Source organism: Sorex fumeus, unplaced genomic scaffold (assembly GCF_029834395.1).
Source record: "Sorex fumeus unplaced genomic scaffold, SorFum_2.1 ptg000143l, whole genome shotgun sequence".
Classification (NCBI taxonomy): Eukaryota; Metazoa; Chordata; class Mammalia; order Eulipotyphla; family Soricidae; genus Sorex; species Sorex fumeus.
Window position 1 is genome coordinate 1,870,066 of NW_026606200.1, and position 18,467 is coordinate 1,888,532.

The 18,467-nt window shown below is 65.4% G+C and overlaps 2 protein-coding genes across 2 annotated transcripts; both read left to right on the forward strand.

Moving 5' to 3' along the window:
• The first annotated feature begins 2,329 nt into the window (after positions 1–2,329).
• Positions 2,330–9,387, forward strand: ZNF783 (zinc finger protein 783). The gene is made up of 6 exons (XM_056106782.1): positions 2,330–2,716; positions 2,800–2,926; positions 3,032–3,163; positions 7,383–7,485; positions 8,063–8,226; positions 8,711–9,387. Exons 1-6 carry the CDS (start codon positions 2,330–2,332, stop codon positions 9,385–9,387), a joined length of 1,590 nt encoding a protein of 529 aa, XP_055962757.1.
• Positions 9,388–11,013: 1,626 nt separating this feature from the next.
• Positions 11,014–16,743, forward strand: LOC130016024 (zinc finger protein 398-like). The gene is made up of 4 exons (XM_056106783.1): positions 11,014–11,099; positions 11,898–12,257; positions 12,712–12,823; positions 15,674–16,743. The coding sequence occupies exons 1-4, from the start codon at positions 11,076–11,078 to the stop codon at positions 16,741–16,743; spliced, it is 1,566 nt and encodes a 521-aa protein (XP_055962758.1). The 5' UTR covers positions 11,014–11,075.
• The last annotated feature ends 1,724 nt before the right edge of the window (positions 16,744–18,467 follow it).

An 18,467-nucleotide genomic window follows, 5' to 3' on the forward strand; every position in this document is an offset into this window, starting at 1 on the left:
GGTCCCCGAACACCGCCGGGAGTAATTCCTGAGTGCAGAGCCAGGAGCAACTCCTGAGCATCGTGTGGCCCAAAAAGCAAAAAAAAAAAAAATTTTTTTTCTCTTCTTAAAAACATTAGGCGCTGGGCTGGAGAGAGAGCACAGCGGGGAGGGCGTTTGCCTCGCACACGGCCAACCCAGGTTTGATTCCCAGCATCCCATATGATCCCCTGAGCACCGCCAGGAGTAACTCCTGAGTGCAGAGCCAGGAGTAACTCCTGTACATCTCCGGCTGTGACCCAAAAAGCAAAAAAAAAAAAAAAAAAAAATTATTTTTTTTTCCTCTTAAAAACATTCGGCACTGTGCCTTCCCTCACGGTAAGGTTTCGAGAATCCCCTTTGCGAAATACTGTGAGACAGCCAAACTGTATCTTCATGTGATAGCATTTGTTTGTATAGCTGTGTACGTCTGTGCCAAACTCGAAGGACTATGTACCAAAGGTGGTCTACTGTATATAAAATGTATAATTTGATTACATAAAAATTACACCTTTAAAAAAAAAAGAACCCCCTTTGCTGGGGCACACCTGTCCCCAACCCCTACAAACTCCTCTCCAGCCTGACTCCGGGCGGCGCCAGCCTGGGTCATTCCTTACTAGGTCTGTGCGCCTCACCTGTGGGGCCTCCTTCGGCCTTTGTCCTCGTGACTGTCCGCCCTGCCCGGCTGAGGGCGGCCACCTTTCCTCACGCTCCGCAGGATTCCCTGGTGCACCTCTTACCTTCATTTCTTTCTCTGCGCGGGTTAGAATGACCTGATTCTTTTTTTGGGGGGGAGGGAGGGCTTCACACCTGGCGATGCTCAGGGGTCACTCCTAGCTCTGCAGTCAGGAATCCCTCCTAGCAGGGGACGTGCAAGGGAAATGTCCTACCCGCCGGACTGTCGCTCCGGCCCAGAATGATGTCATTCCTTCGGGACCCGTTGTACCTTTACTTCGAGTGGGGCCCAGTAGCAGTTGATGAGTGGAGGTTTGGTTTTTCATTTTCCCCGAATTTGGGGGCCATACCTGCCGATGCTCAGGAATCACTCCTGGCTCTGGGTTCAGGAGTTCCTCCTGGCGGTGCTCCGGGGACCACATGGGGTGCCGGAGATCGAACCCGGGTCGGCTGTGTGCAAAGCCAGTGCCCTCCCCGCTGTGTTTTTGCTCTGGCCCCGATGAGCGAGGGTGTCTCATCATCGTTATTCCTTCAGTGTTTCAGAGCCCCTGGTTCGAGTGAGTCAGTACCGTGGGCCCCCATCGACTCGCTTTTTTTTTTTTATGCTTTTTGGGTCACACCCAGCAATGCACAGGGGCTACTCCTGGCTCATGCACTCAGGAATTACTCCTGGCTGTGCTTGGAGGACCCTTTGGGATGCTGGGAATTGAACCCGGGTCGGGCCGCGTGCAAGGCAAATTCCCTACCTGCTGTGTTATCACTCCAGCCCCCCACCAACTAACTCCCTTGCGGCGTGCAATCACGGTGGGCCTGGCAGGAGGGACCCTTCCAACCCGGGCATCTGTCCAAGGGCCTTTCAGCCGGAAGTCAGGCTGGCAGAGGTGTGGGAAGGGGAGGTAGCCCCCCGAGTCGGGTTCTAGTCCAGACCCCCTGCAGTGAGTGCGCCCATGGCACGTGTGGTAGGAGGGTTACAGTGTCAGGGTGTGGGCAGGTGGGGACAAAGCCCAGCACCCAGACTTGAAACTGTGGCCACAGGCCGGTGTGGGCGTGCGTGTGGCCTGGGTGCGGCCCTCCTGGACCTGCTGACCTGGCGTGGAGCCTGCAGTGTCTGCAGAATGGAGGGGGAGAGTGTGGACTTGGGTCTGGAGACACCAGGAAGCGCTTCCTGGGGGTCCCTGGGGGTGGCCCTGCTGGGGTGGTTGGGAATGTCCCTTAGGCCAGTCGAGCCAGCCTGGGTTGGCCCTGGAGCGCTCTGCAAGGCGGGTCCCGGGGCCATCTACCTACCCCCTAGCACCTCTTTCTGGGGTTCTGGAGACAGCTGGGAGCAGCCAGGGGGAGGAGAGGGGAGCAGAGTGGGGAGCTGGGACACAGCAGGCAGCTTAGGGGGCGGGGGGCACACGCGACAGGCCTTGGCTCTCAGAGGGACAGAGAGGGGCCCTCGGGCAGCTGCCTGTTCGGAGACTGGGGACACCACTTCATGGCCCCTTGTCCATCCCCTTCCCTCTGGGGCTTCTTGGTCCTGCCCGGGGCTCCTGCCTTGGGTCCTGGATTCCTCCCTGTGGCCGCTGGGTGCGGGGAGAATATAGTGAGACCCCGTCACCGCCGCCTGTGGCCGCAGGGGCCACTTGGATGCGGCATGCTGAGGGCCTCTTATACCCCTGGGGAAACTTTTTCTCCGGCCCCTCCGACCCCTGAGAAGAGCTTGTATCTCTGCTCCACCGAGATCACCCTCTGGACCGTGGTGGCCGCCGTCCAGGCCGTGGAGAAGAAGGTGGACAGCTGCCTGGCCCGGCTGCACCGGCTGGAGGGCCGCACTGGGATGGCCGAGAAGAAGCTGGCCGACTGCGAGAAGACGGCGGCCGAGTTCGGCCAGCAGCTGGAGGGCAAGTGGGCCGTGCTGGGCACCTTGCTGCAGGAGTACGGGCTGCTGCAGCGGCGCCTGGAGAACATGGAGAACCTGCTGAGGAACAGAAACTTCTGGATCCTGCGGCTGCCGCCCGGCAGCAAGGGCGAGACCCCCAAGGTAAGCCAGGAGGGCTGCCAGGGGGAGGCGCCGAGGGCCCTGCCTCGCGGTGAGTGGGTGAGCGCGTGACCCTGTGGTTGCAGGTGCCCGTGACCTTTGATGACGTGGCCGTGTATTTCTCCGAGCAGGAGTGGGGCCAGCTGGACGCTTGGCAGAAGGAGCTGTACAAGCGTGTGATGCGGGGCAACTTCGAGACGCTGGTGTCGCTGGGTGAGGCCGCGGGCGGGGCGGGGCGGGGCGGCGCTGCCTTGGCCCCGTGGGTGCGAGTGGCGGGCCCGGCCCTCACCACGCGCCCCTCAACCGTCCCACACACAGATTACGCCGTCTCCAAGCCCGACCTCCTCGCGCGCCTGGAGAGGGGAGAGGACCCTTGTCCCCCCGGCCCGTGGGGCCCCAAGGAAGGGAGTGGGGGAGAGGCTGCGGGCCCCAGGCGGGAAGCCGCAGGTGGTGAGTCGGGGTGCGGCCGCGAGCGTGGACGCGGGGGGCCGAGGTGGGTACCGGGCATCAGCCTCGGTGCTGTCTGCTGAGCGGTGCCAGGTCAGGTCAGGTGGTGCTGGCGTCACACTGTCTCGGGGCTTGCTCCTGGCTCAGTGCTCGGAGATCTCTCCTGGGGGTGCTCGGGGCTTGCTCCTGGCTCAGTGCTCAGAGATCTCTCCTGGGGGTCCTCGGGGCTTGCTCCTGGCTCTGTGCTCGGGGATCCCTCCTGGGGGTGCTCAGGGCTTGCTCCTGGCTCGGTGCTCGGAGATCTCAAGGGCGTGCTTGGGGCTTGCTCCTTTCTCTGTGCTCAGGATCCCTCCAGGGAGTGCTTGGGGCTTGCTCCCGGCTCTGTGCTCAGGGATCCCTCCTGGGGGTGCTCAGGGCTTGCTCCCGGCTCTGTGCTCGGGGATCCCTCCTGGGGGTGCTCAGGGCTTGCTCCCGGCTCGGTGCTCAGGGATCCCTCCTGGGGGTGCTCAGGGCTTGCTCCCGGCTCTGTGCTCGGGGATCCCTCCTGGGGGTGCTCAGGGCTTGCTCCTGGCTCGGTGCTCGGAAATCTCAAGGGTGTGCTCGGGGCTTGCTCCTTTCTCTGTGCTCAGGATCCCTCCAGGGGGTGCTTGGGGCTTGCTCCCGGCTCTGTGCTCAGGGGTCCCTCCAGGGGGTGCTCAGGGTTTGCTTCTGGCTCTGTGCTCAGGGGTCCCTCCTGGTGGTATGGGGTGGGTGCCTTAATCCTGTACTCTTTCCAGCCCCTGTTTTTAAAAGTGTTTTTACATTTCTTTCTTTGAGGAGGTCACACCTGGTGGTGCTCAGGGCTCACCCTGACTCTACCCTTCATGTTCACTCCTGGTGGGCTCGGGGGACCATTTGGGGTGCTGGGGATTGGACCTGGGTCTGCCATGTGCAAGGCAAGTACCTTCGCCGCTGGACTATCTTTCCGGCCCCTTTGTTAATAAATTAAAAAAAAATCAGTGAAAATAGTTAAGTGAGCTTATGAATGCCCTGCTGCTCCCGCCGGACCCACCGGGCTGGCTTTACCCACCCAGCCCCGCCACCCCTCTCCGTGGATGTGGCCAAATCCTGTCGTGGCTGCCGTGTCTTGATGCTAAGAAACGAGGCCGCCGCGCCCTGCGTTTGGCTTAAGACTAAAAAAGCCTCTGAAAGGGCCCCCGGCCACTCTACGGGACTTGTTCGCATCCCTCCGTTTGGCAGGTGCCACGCACCGCTGAGCGACCCTGCACCCGTCACCTCAGTTGGATTTGTGGGCTCCCGTGCCTGCTCCCCCTCCTGTCGGGGGAATCCGTGGGGGTGGGTCATAGGAAACCAGACCCCTGAGGCCGGAGCAAGTATGGGGGTGGGGGGCACTTTTCTTCCGCACGGCACCCCCATGGGCCCCCATCCTCCGAGCCCGCCAGGCGTGATCCCCCTCAGCACCGCTGGGCATGAATGACCCCAAAACCAAAACCAGAAGAATGAATGGGCAAAAAAAAGAAAATTGATCTCTGTGGCTTTCCTCCTGACCCTATATATATATATATATATTTTTTTTTTTTTGAGTCACACCCGGCGATGCACAGCAGGGGTTCCTCCTGGCTCATGCACTCAGGAATCACTCCTGGCGGTGCTCAGGGGACCATATGGGATGCTGGAAATCGAACCCGGGTCGGCCGCATGCAAGGCAAACGCCCTCCCTGCTGTGCTGTCGCTCCAGCCCCCCCCATTTTTCTTTTTTTGAATTTAAGAGTTTTATTTGGGAGGTGTGGCTGGCACTTGGGGATGCTCAGGGCTTCCTCCTGGCTCTACACTCGGGGGTCAATCCTGGCGGGGCTCAGGGGACCATACGGTTGCCGGGGGTTGAACTGGGGTCAGTCTTAGGCGAGGCGAGTGCCTTCCTCCCATCCTACTGCTCTGGCCCCATACGTGGGCTTTTTTTTTTTTGGGGGGGGGGTGGGAGGCCACAAAGCCCTGGCGATGCTCGGGCCTTACTCCTGGCTCTGCACTCGGGAATCACTCCTGGTGAGGTTCAGGGTGACCAGAACGAATGCCAGGAATTGAACCCGGGTTGGCTGCAGGCAAGGCCTGGGGCCCTCCCCGGTGGTCTCTCTGCACCCCCCCATCCTCCCGCCTTGTTAACTTTCATCGAGGCGGTTTGCTAAATCCCTTTGAGTGCGAACAGTGTTGCGGGCGGAGCTTCAGGGATTTCTGCGTCATGTGATGGCATCCGAGCGCAGGCCGCTCCCCTCCCTGCTTTCCCGTGTGGGTCGCCTTCTGTGGCGCCGCTTTGCCTGATGACTCGGGCTCAAAGTCCCGGGACTCTGTTGACTCGACGTGCTCACAGCAGGGCCTGCGCTGTTAGGTCTCGTCGTCGAGTATGTCACCTGTGGTTTCCATATGACTGACTGCGGACGTGGTTTCCTTCCGCTCCCGCTGTGCTAAGCGGTTTTATCATGAACGTGAATTTTCGCTCGCCTCAGTTGGCACTGTCGAGAGTGTTTTGTCTCCCTTCACTCTTACTGTTTGGGTTGCACGGGTCTGTCGCATCACTGTTGAACTCCCCTGGCGTGCAGGGAATAAACCCACTCGGACATGCGTTTAACCCTTTTGTTTTGTTTCGTTTCCTTTCATTTTTGGCCCACACCCAGCGGTGCCCAGAGATTACTCCTGGCTCTGCACTCAGGGATCACTCCTGGTCATGCGTGCAGTGGGGCATATGGGATGCCGGGGATCGAACCTGGGTTGGCGGCATGCAAGGTAGACAGGCGCCCTCCCTGCTGTACGATTGCTTTGACCCCTAACCATTTTATTTTACTTTATTTATTTTCTGCTTTTTGGGGTCACACCCGGCGATGCACAGGGGTTCCTCCTGGCTCTGCACTCAGGAGTTACTCCTGGCGGTGCTCAGGGGACCAGATGGGATGCTGGGAATCGAGCCCGGGTCGGCCGCGTGCAAGGCAAACGCCCTCCCCGCTGTGCTATCGCTCCAGCCCCTAACACTTGCTTGAGAAATCTCGTAAGCATCCGTAACCATTTTAATATATTGCTGAATTTGGCTGGTTTGTATCTTGAGGAGGATTTCTTCATTAGTGTTTATTAGGAATATTGATCTGTATTTTTCTCGTATCTGATTTTGCTAGATAGGCTTTTTTCATTTGTGTGTCTTTTATCTTTTTTTTTTTTTTTTTTTTTTGCTTTTTGGGTCACGCCCGGCGATGCATAGGGGTTCCTCCTGGCTCTGCACTCAGGAGTTACTTCTGGCGGTGCTCAGGGGGCCATATGGGATGCTGGGAATCGAACCCGGGTCGGCCATGTTGGCTGCGTGCAAGGCAAATGCCCTACCCGCTGTGCTCTCTCTCCAGCCCCGTGTCTTTTGAGGGGCCACACCCATCAGTGCTGGTTCTGAGATCAGGGGGTCACTGATCAGAGATCACTGCTTTTGGGGGCAGGGCTGGTGGGCTGCTCCCAGGATTCTTGGTCAGCTGGGTCAGCTGTTCACCACAAGGGACCCATTCTGTGCCGGCACCCGGGACTGTGTGACGTTCTGACCCGGGCCCGCGTGGGGTTCTGACCTGTGACCCAGTCACAGAATATACACATGGGGTTCTGACCCGGATATTCTCTCCTGGTCCTGGTCACTTTAATTTTTGGTACTGTGTTCCCTCATTTGTCCTCAGAAGGTTTAAAGCTATTGCATGCTGGGCCCGGGCGTGCAAGGGTCAGGGCGCCGCCCAGTGTGTGGGTCCCAGCTGTGTGATTCCTGGTAGCACCTGTGGTCCCCCGCCCCCCCCCCCCACACTGCCAGGAGTGATCCCTGAGCACCACTAGGGTTGGCCCGAACCCCCCTCCCAGATGGATCCGTCCTTGGCCCAGCCAGAACCAGGGGTAAGAACCGTGGAGGTGCTTCCCCGGGGTACCCCAGGACGACCGGGAGTCGGGAGTCCCTGAGAACCCACGTCTGGGCCTCGCCACGCCCTGCCGGCGACTGACTCACTCCCTGCGCCTGCAGCCTCCCACTCTCACTGTGGGGGCCCCGCAGAGAATCGCATCCCTGAAACATCTACGAAGTCGCTGCATTGTCACTGCTGGGCCTGGCCGGACGCTGGGGTGGGGGGGGGGCATTCACTCACCCCCAGAGGCTCCGGCCGTCTAGCCGCCCCCCCGTGTCACCCGCTCCTGAGTGGCTCCCGTGTGTTTCCAGGCCTCCCCCCACCTCCAGAACACGCCCAGGGGGACCCGGCAGGAGTTCCCACCCGCGAGCACCCAGAGGCCAGCACCCCGCCCCCCGGGCCGAGCACGGGTGAGTGAGCACCTGGGCTGCCGTGTGCACTGTGGCCGGCCGAGCAGGCATGCAGGAGAGTGTGGGGGTGAGGGGAGTGGGGCTGGCATTTCAGCCCGAGAGAGGGGGGAGAAGGGGGTGGGGTCCCCGGTGCCTTCAGGGGCCACTGGAGTGAGGCGGTCGCAGACTTCCAACGTGGTTCCCCAGTGGACCTGTTGCTCGGGGCACACCCCAGCACGCGCAGCTGAGTCTGGGGGGCCTCATGCTCCTTCCTTCTGTGTCCCCTGGGTCCCTGGGCCCGTGGCCCCGTGGAACCCCCAGGGTTCCCTTTTCGCTCAGAGCCTCCTTCCGGCACCCTGGGCCGTTCCCACGGGGTGCACCGCACACTGTGTGAGGGGGCCGATGCCAATGCCCGGGGCCCCTCACACAGTGTGCGGTGGCCTGATCCAGCACCTGCCCCGCTATGCTTGGGGTCCTCCGGGTGTCCCCCCAGTGAGCACGGCCCCTCCCTCCAGCCCCTGTGGAGCTCTGACCTCTGCCCCTTCTGGCCCCACCCTCCACCGTGCTTGGGGACACCCCCAAACTCTGTCCCCGACCCTCAGCATGGCCGGGCTGGCGGGGGTTCCCGGTGCCCGGCCTGAGCTCTCGGCCCCACCCCTGCCCGTAGTCCCTGCTGCCCAAGCCAGTGTCCGGCGCCCCGCGAAGTCAGAGGGTGACGCTTCAGAGCAGGCGGCGCCGGCCTCTCCCACGGGGGACGCGGGCCCAGGTGAGTGGGGACTCTGGCGGGGGGAGGGGCGGGGGGGCTGGCTCCTGGCCAGGCTCTGGGCAGAGGCGGGGCCTGCGAGGAGACTCCCCCGGGACCCCTGATCGCCTGTCAGTGACGCAGCGGGGAAACGCAGGTTTCCGGGCCTCCAGTCTGCCCCTGAGCCGGGGTAATGAGTGGCTCTGGGAGGGGGGCCATGTACCCCCCCCCAGCCTTCGAGGACCAGAGAAGGGGCTGGGGAGGGGGTTGCTGACCCTCCGTGTGCTGTCAAGACTCCCGGGGGTCTGGGTGTGGCCTCTGCCTCAGTTTCCCCTTCACCACCCACTCGCCGCCCTTCTGCACCTCGCTCCTGTGCGGGGGGGGGGGGGGGGGGCAGTGCCCGCCTTGGTGCTGGGCAGGGCCGGTGACGCAAGAGCAGGGTGGGCGCAGGCCGGAGCAGGGCCCCGGGCCAGGGCTGCCCCCCGCCACAGCGCCGCCGTCGCTCCAGGTGGCCGCGCCGTGGTCATCAAGACGGAGACCCTGTCGGAGGAGGACGATGACGACGACGACGAGGCGCTGCCGGAGCTGCTCCTCCTGGGTGACGCCCCGAACCAGCCCCGGCAGAGACTGCCCCGAGGGGACCCCCGGAGCCCCACCACCACCACCACCACCACCACCACCACCACCGGAGGCCCGGAGCCGCGGAACGCCCCGGGGCTGGCCGGGGGCCCACGGCCGCGTCTTGGGCGGGCCCGCGAGGAGGCCCCGGGGGCCCCGCCCCGCCGACGGCGCGCACAGACCTTCCCCTGCCCCGAGTGCGGCCAGAGCTTCCGCCTGAAGATCAACCTGGTCATCCACCGGCGCGCGCACGTCGAGGAGGCGGGCGCGCCGGCCGCGCTGGAGCCGGGCGAGGTGGCCGTGCCGGGCCCCATCCTGCGCTGGCTGCCCGACGCCGCCCCGCGCCGCGCCTACCGCTGCGCCCAGTGCCTGCGCGCCTTCCCGCAGCGCCGCGGGCTGCTGCTGCACCAGCGCACGCACGCGGGGCCCGGCCTGGCCGAGCGCGCCCGCGCCTGCCGGCGCCCCGGCCCGCCGCCCTGCCCGTGCCCGCAGAGTCGCCGCGCCCTGGGGCGCAGCCGCCACCGGGCCGCGCACCTGCAGCGGCGCGGCCGCCTGGAGGAGGGTTGACGCGGCGGCCCACCCGCCCACCCACCACCCCGCCCTCCCTCCGCCCGCCCCGCGCCCGCGCCGCCCCGGAGGGGCCCGTCTGCCGCGCTCAGGGAGGGTGTCCAGCGCCCTGCCCGCGCCAAGCCCACGTTTCCCCATCAGAGGGGTCCCCCCGGGCTTCCCGAGGAATAACGGATACCCGGAGACTGACGTGTCCTGCATGCCGGGCCTCGGCGTTTTCCCTCCTGGGTGGTACTGAGGTTGCAGAGGGCACCAGGAGCTCCTGGGTGTGTGTGTGCGTGCGGGCGGGGGGTGGGCACTGTCCTTCACTCCTTTGTGGGGGGACAGGGCTGTCCGGAAACCCCCTCGGGTGTCGATGGACCCCAAGCGCCCAGCGCGCTCATCCCGTCCGTGTTCACCCTCCAGCCCTGGCGGGCAGGGTTGGGGTGCGCAGACACCCCCGCGACCGGGAGTCCTGGAGGAGCGGGTCCCCCAGCCTGGCCTCCGGGCTGAGTTGTGCCACTGCAGGGAGCAGACTCTGAGAACGTGGGGGTTCTGGCAGAATTGGGGAGCCCCCCCCACTCCGACCTCATGTTCCTCAGCCCTCCTGGGGGAGACTCTCCTGGGCTTCCTACCTCACCTCCTCCAGCATGCCAGAGCCAGGCAGCCCGCCAGGACAACCCTCCCATCGGCTTCCGACCCCCTTTCTCGGCCCTGGGACCTCTGTCCTTAAGCGTCATCCCGCAGGAAGGGCCTTTGCTCCCTGGGGTGAGGCTGGGGAGCAGTGAACACATCCCTGTTTTCACGTCGCTGGCACCACGTTGGGGCGATGGCCTCAGGCCCGGGGATGGGCACCTCGGCCATACCGAAGGGTGCCTTACTTGGCACTGGGGGACGGGCGCGTGGCCCCAGCCGGCCGTGCCATTTCTTGTCGCCTCCTTTTTACCCTCACGCCTCCGAGTCAGGGATCTGGCCGAGGGAGGGTCAGGGGACACTGAGTGTCAGAGAGAGCTCGGCTGCCCAGAGGAGGGTCCTGCTTTCTGCAGACGGAGCCCCCCTCCCCGGGGGCGCCGCAACTCAGGGCGGGGGCCCGCAGCAAGTGCTCAAGCCGGACACGGTGCAAACGGAGTCGCTGAGCTATTTCCCGGCTATTTCCTGGGGGTGCTGAGCTCCCAACGCCGGGGTCCCCGCGTGCTCCCGGGAAAGGCACGAGCGGAGGCCGCTTGGCGCGGGGGGTCTCGCTCCCCGGCTCCGGGAACGTCGGGAGGGCGGGGACGGACCCCCGGTGCTCAATAAACACGTCGCAGTCGGCGAGGTGCGCGCGTGCCTGGCTTTCTTCCTCGGCCCCGGGGCCGGCGGCCGCTGCGGCCAGGGACGGTCGGGGAGCGGGACCGGCGGTCGCTCACCTGCCGGGCGCACGCTGTGGGGGCGGGGCCTCCGGCGACGGCCAATGAGAAGGCGGCGTCGGGACGCACTGCGGGGGCGGGGCTTCCCGGGCCAGCCAATGGCGGGGCGAGGCGGGGCCCGTCGCGCGGCCCGGGCGCAGCGGCCGCACCGTCCGCGCCTCCGAGCATCCCGCAGGCGCCGCTGCCGTCCGGCCGGGGCCCCGCGCGCCCGCTGCCCGCGCATCTGCCCCACGCCCGAGAACGGCCGGGCGCTTCTCCGTTAGAGGCCCGGGGCGGCGGCTCCTCGGCTGACAGCGCGGGACCATGGCCGAGGCGGCCCCGGCTGCGGTAAGGGAGGCCCCCCCCCCCCCCCGAGGGTGCCCGTCTCCTGCGCGCTCCTCCCGGGTGCAGGGGCGAGAACTGGCCGGAAGAGAGCTGCGGAGGACCAAGAGATGGGACGCCCCCCCTCGGTTCTCCCCCCGGGGCTTGCTGGTCCGAAGACTCACAGCTCCAGGGTTCCAAGCCAGCCCCGGCGTTCGGGCGTCCCCACGCGGGGTCCGGCAGGGTCCGGGTGCTGGGGCGGGCGTGGGGAGATGGATGGTGAATGTCCTCACTCAGCGCGTCCCCCCCCCCCGATCCTGGCCCTGTCCTTCGAGACCGTCTCCCTCTCCCCCTCCCTCCAGATCCCCCTAACAAAACAAATCCTGGCCGAGAGCAGCGCTAGTACCTTGGGGAGGTGTCCGCTGCAGCCCCGCCCCTCCCCCCCCCCCCCCCGGGGCGCTGGGACTCCCGAAGCCCTGTCCCTGTCCAGCACCTGAACCCTGGTCCCTGCGTGGGCTCCCGCTGCCCCGAGCCCAGCGACAGAGGATTTGCCCCGACTCCTCTCGTGGAGAGAACTTTGCAGGGTTCCTGGTGTCCACGGTCATGGAAACCTGTTTGCCCTAAGCCCTTAGGCCATCCCCATCCCTTCCCGCCCAAGGCTCTTCCCCTGGCCGCTGCGTGGGGCCCAGTGTCCACTGTCTTTGACCCACTCCAGGGGAGGCAGCCCGGACTGAACCCCTGACTGCTCATCAGCTGGGGTACACCCGGGGCCCCCCCGACCTTGAAGGCTAACTCCCCACCCCCAACCTCCCACCTTATGTCTAGCCCCAGGAATGGCTGAGGGGGGCTGACCTCCACCGGGAGGCCCAGATCCAGTCAGCGGAGATCTCCCTCCTGGCCATGGTAGCCGCCGTCCAGGCCGTGGAGAAGAAGGTGGAGGCCCAGGCGGCCCGGCTGCAGAGGCTGGAGGGCCGCGCGGGCAGTGCCGAGAAGAAGCTGGCGGACTGCGCGCAGACGGCGGCCGAGCTGGGCCAGCAGCTGGAGGGCAAGTGGGCCGTGCTGGGCACGTTGCTGCAGGAGTACGGGCTGCTGCAGCGGCGCCTGGAGAACATGGAGAACCTGCTGCGGAACCGCAACTTCTGCGTCCTGCGGCTGCCGCCGGGCAGCAAAGGCGACACCCCCAAGGTAGAGGCACCGGGCCTGGTTCCTGCAGGTGCTCCGGCTGGCTCCTGGCGAAGCCCAGTCTCTTAGCCCCTGACGGCTGCCGAGCATGGGGGTGTGGGCTGAAGGGTGCCACCATACTTGGGTGCCCAGAAGAAAGTCCGCCGGCCTGGGGCTGGAGTGATAGCACAGCGGGGAGGGCATTGGCCTTGCATGCGGCCAACCCAGGTTCCATTCCCAGCATCCCATAGGGTCCCCTGAGCACCGCCAGGGGTGACTCCTGAGTGCAGAGCCAGGAGTGACCCCTGTGCATCGCCGGTGTGACCCAAAAAGCCAAAAAAAAAAAAGTTTGTCGGCCTGCAGGATGGGGCTGGCTCCCCTCGCCCTGGTCCCTGAAGCCAGCGTCCACCCAGGATTGGGTGCGGGAGAGGTGCCGGCCCAGCTGGCCTCGGACATGGTGGGTGGCCTGTACTTCCAGCTGCCCGTGACCGCCGACGACACGGCCGTGACCTTCCCGGAGCAGGAGTGGGGCGGCCTGCAGGACTGGCAGGAGCAGCTGTGCAAACGAGCCGAGGCCCTGGCCTGCCAGGGTAAGAGGGTCTCCGGGTCCCCCCAAGCCCCAGCCCTGGGTGGGGTCACTTCTCAGAATCCCCGGAGCCCTGGGGATGCGACAGCTGCGAGTGTGTGTCCACCGCCCTCAGGCAGGTGGGGTACCGGCTACCCGCATTCTAATCACATGCCTGAGCAGGGCGGAGCTGAGCTGCCCCCCAGCCCGGAAGCCCCCCGGAAACCGCTTTGAGTTGGGATCTCTGGCGGCCCAGCACCCCGTCCCTTAACAGTGGTGGGGTTCTGGGGAGCACCCGTGAAGCCTGCTGGGAGGGGGTCGCGTGGGCTTACCTTGACGGGTACCCCCATCAGGAGCTGAGGCCCGTTCTGGGAGGTGGCATTCTGAAACACCCCGTTCTCACCAGCACGTCCCGGATGGCAGCTGGGTAGCCACAGCACCCTCCCATCCCCCCTGCTCACACCCCCACACCAGTTCTGTCACCGCTTTGGGCAGGAGCTGAGGCCACCACAAAGCGCTGCCTTCCCTTTGCCCAGCGACAGGGGTCCTCCCCCGAAGAGGTCACGCGGGGTGGGGTGCCAGCATGGGGGATGGAGAGAGGGGGTACAGTGGGAGGCCATCACTGCGGCAAGTTCAAGCCCTCCCCCAGCAAGCTTGAGTTCTCCCCAGGGAGTGTGGGGACCCCACCCCTAAGTTCTGAGTTCTTATTTGCAGGTAGAGGGTCAAAGGCCATTCTGTGTCCCACCGTCGGTCACCCCTCTGCACCCTGGGAATGTCATAGTGACCAGGGGAAAGGGTGGGCATGACATGGGCTGTGATGGGGGCGCTGCTCCTCACACCCCCCCCCCCCCGCCGTGTCTGTCTGATACCCCCCAGCTGCTCGAAAAGGGCCAAGAACCTGGTTTCCTGTGCCAGGCCACAGCTCCTCCGGGCACTGGGCTTGGTGCTGGCTCCCAGCTGGGGAGAAGCAGGCAGAGACCAGGGTCTTGAGTGCAGGGGTGAGTGCAGCAGGATGCGGGAGTGAGGACCCCATCCCCTGGGCAGGTCCCCAGCGTCCAGATACCTCCCTGCCCAGGCCACCCTCACCTGTAGTGAATGCCGTTGGATGCGAAGAAATTAAGGTCAGGCACAGAGGGTAAGGCACTTACCTGGAGTGCGGCTGACCTGGGTTTGCTCCCTGGTATCCTGTGGAGTCCCTGAGCTCACCAGGAGTAAGCTCTGAGCACCCCGGGTGTGACTCAAAGAAAAACCAGGGGGCTAGAGCAATAGCACAGCGGGGAGGGCATTTGCCTTGCATGTGGCCGACCCGGGTTCAATTCCCAGCATCTCAGATGGTCCCCCAACACCGCCAGGAGTCATTCCTGAGTGCAGAGCCAGGAGGAACCCCTGAGCATCGCTGGGTGTGACCCAAAAAGAAAAAAAAAAGCAAAACCAAAAGAAACTAAAATTAGCAGGGTGCTGGTGCTTAAATGAGGTTGTAAGGGGGTGGTTTGGGGAGAGCGCTCAGAGGCCCCAGCTCCATCCGCAGCACCGAGCACTGAGCCGGGAGGACCCCTCACTAGCTGTGGTCCCCCCCCAAAAAAATAAGTAGTGATGAGATGGGGGAGGGTGCATGTATCACGGACTTCAGCTCCTTTCAGAATGCTCTGGCCTTGCTGTCTAGTTTTAGGTGGCTCACTCCCTGGGGGTTGCCGCTATTCAGAGGGAACGGGGTCAGCTGGGACTCGTTCATGATGCCCAGACACACAAGCCCCATCTCTGGAGTCGCTTGGCCTGGTGGCAGTGGGTCACCCCCAGCGCAGGGGAACAACGATGATTTGCAGACAGGCTCTTTGGAGTTCCCATCATTTCCTTGGCCCGCCTGGCCCCGCACCCCGTGCTGTGCCTCGTGGGTGTTGAAGCTGGAGCCTCGGCCCGTTTCCCGCCAGATGCGGCGGAAGTGACGTCACGTCCCCCTGCTCCCGCCCCGCGGCAGCTTCCCGGCGCGCTCCGCGCGTGTTCAACGGGGACCACGCAGATGGGGCCCAGACCCCTCCCCGTTTTGCTTTTGTTTGGGGCCCCTGGGATCTCTCCTGACTCTGCGCTCAGGGCACCATACGGGATGCATGGGGCGAGCCTGGGTGAGCCGCGTGCCAGCCAGCACCCCACCCCAGGTTTAAGCGCCCACGGGGTCCCGCAGATGGGGGGGACATCGTGTCCGCGGTGCCCGTGCCAGGACTGCAGTGGCGAGGGGGCGTTGGCGGCCAAGGACAGCTGCGAGCCTCAGGGCTGCTTCCTTTCGTCCCCCAGAACCAGGCGCCCCCGCCTCGCCCCCAACTCTTCTGCCCTGGATCAAGCAAGAAAAAGAGGCCTCGGGGAGAGCCCTGGCCAGCCCCGGGGGGCAGCCCCCCGCACGTCCGCGCCCAGGTAAGGTGGAAGAATGGCCCTGCGAAAGTGTGCCTGGGTGGGCAGCAGCGGGTGGGCTGGAAGCTTCCAGATTGCTGGCTGTGGTTTGTGCTCGGGGCCGGCGCCTGGTCTGCACCCGGGCATCACTCCTGGCGGTGCTCTGGGGACCACGTGCAAAGCCACCGTGGCCGCCTTCGCCTTAAGGGCCTGCGGCTAGGAGGAGGGAGGGGGCGGGCATGAAAGACACACGGATCGGAACCGCAGGTTCTGGAGCCCGCGAGCCTGGGTGGAGGCAGCCCAGGCCCGTGGAAGGCAAAACCGAGATGGGGTGCGCGGGGGGTTGGGGCACACTGGGCATCGGGAGAAGAGCTGGTAGGCTGGTCGTGCCCTTGATTCTCGGGTGCCCGGGAGCCAAGTGCCGTGCGGGGGAGGGGCATCCCAGCTTCCGGTTGGCCAAGGCAACCCTGGTGTTGTCCCCGTGTGTCCCCAGCAGACACCTGCCTGGGCCGCAAGGAGAAGAGTCTGGAGGGGCCTGAGCCAGCCTGGGCAGCCGAAGGGGCACCCGGCGAAGAAGCCTTCACGGAGGGCACCCGTGGGGACCGGCCTCCCCTGCAGGATCCCCCCACTCGGCCCGCCCCGCCTCGGGACCCCCAGGGCCCAGCCGCCGCGCCAGCCGCGGGGACCACGGGGCCGCGTGGCCAGAGCTTGGCCCAGAAGGAGCCGGGAGCACCGCCCCGGCGCCCCCGGCCCGGCCCGCGGCCCCTGTCCTGCGCCCAGTGTCCCCCGGACCTGGCTCCACCCGCGCCCGCGGGCCCCCGCGCCTACACGTGCGCGCAGTGCGGCCAGAGCTTCGTGCACCAGTCCACGCTCACGGCGCACTCCCGCACGCACACGGGCGAGCGGCCCTTCCAGTGCGCGCAGTGCCAGAAACGCTTCGGCCGCCTGTCCACGCTGCTGGAGCACCGGCGCACGCACACGGGCGAGAAGCCGTTCCAGTGCGCGCAGTGCCAGAAGCGCTTCGGCCGCCTGTCCACGCTGGTGGAGCACCGGCGCACGCACACGGGCGAGAAGCCCTTCCAGTGCGCGCACTGCGACAAGCGCTTCACGCGCCTGGCCAACCTGACGGTGCACCAGAACGTGCACCCGGGCGAGCGCGCCTTCCAGTGCGCGCAGTGCGCCAAGCGCTTCGCCCAGAAGGCCGCGTTCCTGCGCCACCTGCGCGCCCACTCGCGCGAGAAGCGCTTCCCCTGCGGCCAGTGCGGCCAGACCTTCGCCTGTCGCTCCTGGCTCGTGCGCCACCAGGGCCGCCACGCCGCCGCCGTTGCCGCTGCCGCCCCGGCCTCCCCGACCCAGGGCCCCCCTGCGGGGGCGGGCTGGGGGCGGACTCCCCGGGACCCCACCGCTGCCGCCGCCGCCCCTCGGGGGGCTGAGGGCTCCGGGACGGAGCCGGGCCAGCGGGGCCGGCCTGGGGGCAGGCAAGCCAGTGGCCGCGATCAGGGAGGTCCCGGGGCTTCTCTGCACAGATCTCTCTCCCGCGTGAAGATGGAAAATGCGGGATAGCACCCCGGAGCGCCCCCCTCCTGCAAAGGGCCACTGAGGGTGGAGGGGCGGTGGGGTCCCCAGAGTCCCCGTCCGGTCCCCGCGGGCCTTCCTACGGTGGGAATGCCTGCGGAGGCACCCACAGGGGAGAAGGCGCCAGCCTCCTCGACGCATGCGGACTGCGGATTCTAAGGTGTCCGGGCGGGAAGGGGTGGGGAGACGCCCACGGGGGCCCTACAGGTGCGTTCTGAGAGCCTGGGCAAGTGGCTGCCCCTCCCACCCCCACACGTCCATCTGGGCCGCGTGTCAATGCGCTCATGCGACCGGCCACACGGCTATCCTCACCTGCTCTTTGGAGCCGCAGGTGTGTGGCACTTCCTGGAGACCCCAAGCCACAGGGGACCTGGGTCAGGGAAGTCACGGGCATCAGAGGCGGGATGTGGGTCCGGAGGGAGAGGGCAACGCGGCTGGGGCACGGGAGGCAGAGAGAAGGGGAACCCCCGAAGCCCCGCCACCCTCGCTCTGCCCTGGTGTGGGGCGCACCAGGCCTCGGCTGGGGGGCCCAGCATCGCGCCAAGTTCAATTCTTCCCCAGCCGCTGCAGATTTCCACCGCAACTGGGCCCCGACTCTCCTGGGACTCCCTAGAACGTGGAAATCTTCCACCCCTTGGGGACCGAGTTCCTGGGGGCACTTGTGCGCATTTGCGCGTGCGCCGGAGTGCGGTTCCCAAGGCCAGTCCAGCGAAGCCTGCCCGGGGGCCAACAGCCGAGTCTGTCATGATGTTCACTCTGGGGGGACTCCTGGCCCTGTGCTGGGGGCTGCCGCCGCCTCTGTACATAAGGGACATTGTTAAAGCAGTGTGTCCCCCTCACCCCTCCACGCCCCCGTTGTTGCCTGTCATTGCGGACTCGCAGGAGTGTCCGGGATCTCCGACATCTGTAGCTGGTGTCCACCCCCGCCCCCCCGGAGTTACAGAGAAAGTCCTGGATGGGCTGAGGGCGGGATGCCCGAGGGAGAAGCAGCGAGTTCTCTGGCCTCTGGGGCGCCTGCCGGGGGTGGGGTCGGCCGCTGTGCTTGTGCAAGGAATAAAGACGTGTCCACTCACTGCCGCCAGCCCCTGCCTCCGTGTCTCCTCAGCCCCCATTTTAGTGATTCTCACATGCTTCACCTCACTGTGAGCCCCGCGCCCCCTACGGTCGTTGGAACTGGAGTGAGCCCTGTGCCCAGCGCGAAGGGTCAGCCCTGAGCCCCTCCCAAAGCAGACAGAGACCCCCGTGCGCTGTTCTGCTGCGGGACCTGAGGCCCAGGCCCCCTGGAAGTCTTACACGGCAGCAACCAGGGCAGGGCCACACCCCGCGGTGCCCAGGCCTCCTCCTGGCTCAGGGCTCACTTTTTTTTTTTTTTTAACTTTCTGGGTCACACCTGGCTCTGCACTCAGGAATTAATCCTGGCATTGCTGGGAGGACTTTTATTGGATGCCAACGATTAGAATTCGACGGCGTGCAAGGCAAACGCCCTCCCCACTGTGCTATCACTCCGGCCCTCAGGGCTCTTTCCTGCTGGCTTGGGACGCTGTGAGGCAGCGGGTCCTGCCCAGAGCCCAATTCTCTGCGACTCGTCTTAAGGACCCAAGATAGAGGCGCCGGCCCTCTGCCTGCTGGTCACTGCCAGAAAGATGTGTTTCCTGACGAAGGTTCCAGGCGCATCAGCAGGAGCCGGGCACAGACCTGGTCTGTGGGGACAG

Excerpts from the sequence above, each read along its gene's own strand:
- ZNF783 (XM_056106782.1), top strand. The coding sequence starts at position 2,330 with ATGCTGAGGGCCTCTTATACCCCTGGGGAAACTTTTTCTCCGGCCCCT. Across the intron at positions 7,486-8,062 it reads CCCGGGCCGAGCACGGGTGA|CATGGCCGGGCTGGCGGGGG; the intron begins GTGAGCACCTGG and ends CCCGACCCTCAG. Across the intron at positions 8,227-8,710 it reads CACGGGGGACGCGGGCCCAG|GTGGCCGCGCCGTGGTCATC; the intron begins GTGAGTGGGGAC and ends CCGTCGCTCCAG.
- LOC130016024 (XM_056106783.1), top strand. The coding sequence starts at position 11,076 with ATGGCCGAGGCGGCCCCGGCTGCG. Across the intron at positions 11,100-11,897 it reads CCGAGGCGGCCCCGGCTGCG|CCCCAGGAATGGCTGAGGGG; the intron begins GTAAGGGAGGCC and ends CCTTATGTCTAG. Across the intron at positions 12,258-12,711 it reads GCAAAGGCGACACCCCCAAG|CTGCCCGTGACCGCCGACGA; the intron begins GTAGAGGCACCG and ends CTGTACTTCCAG.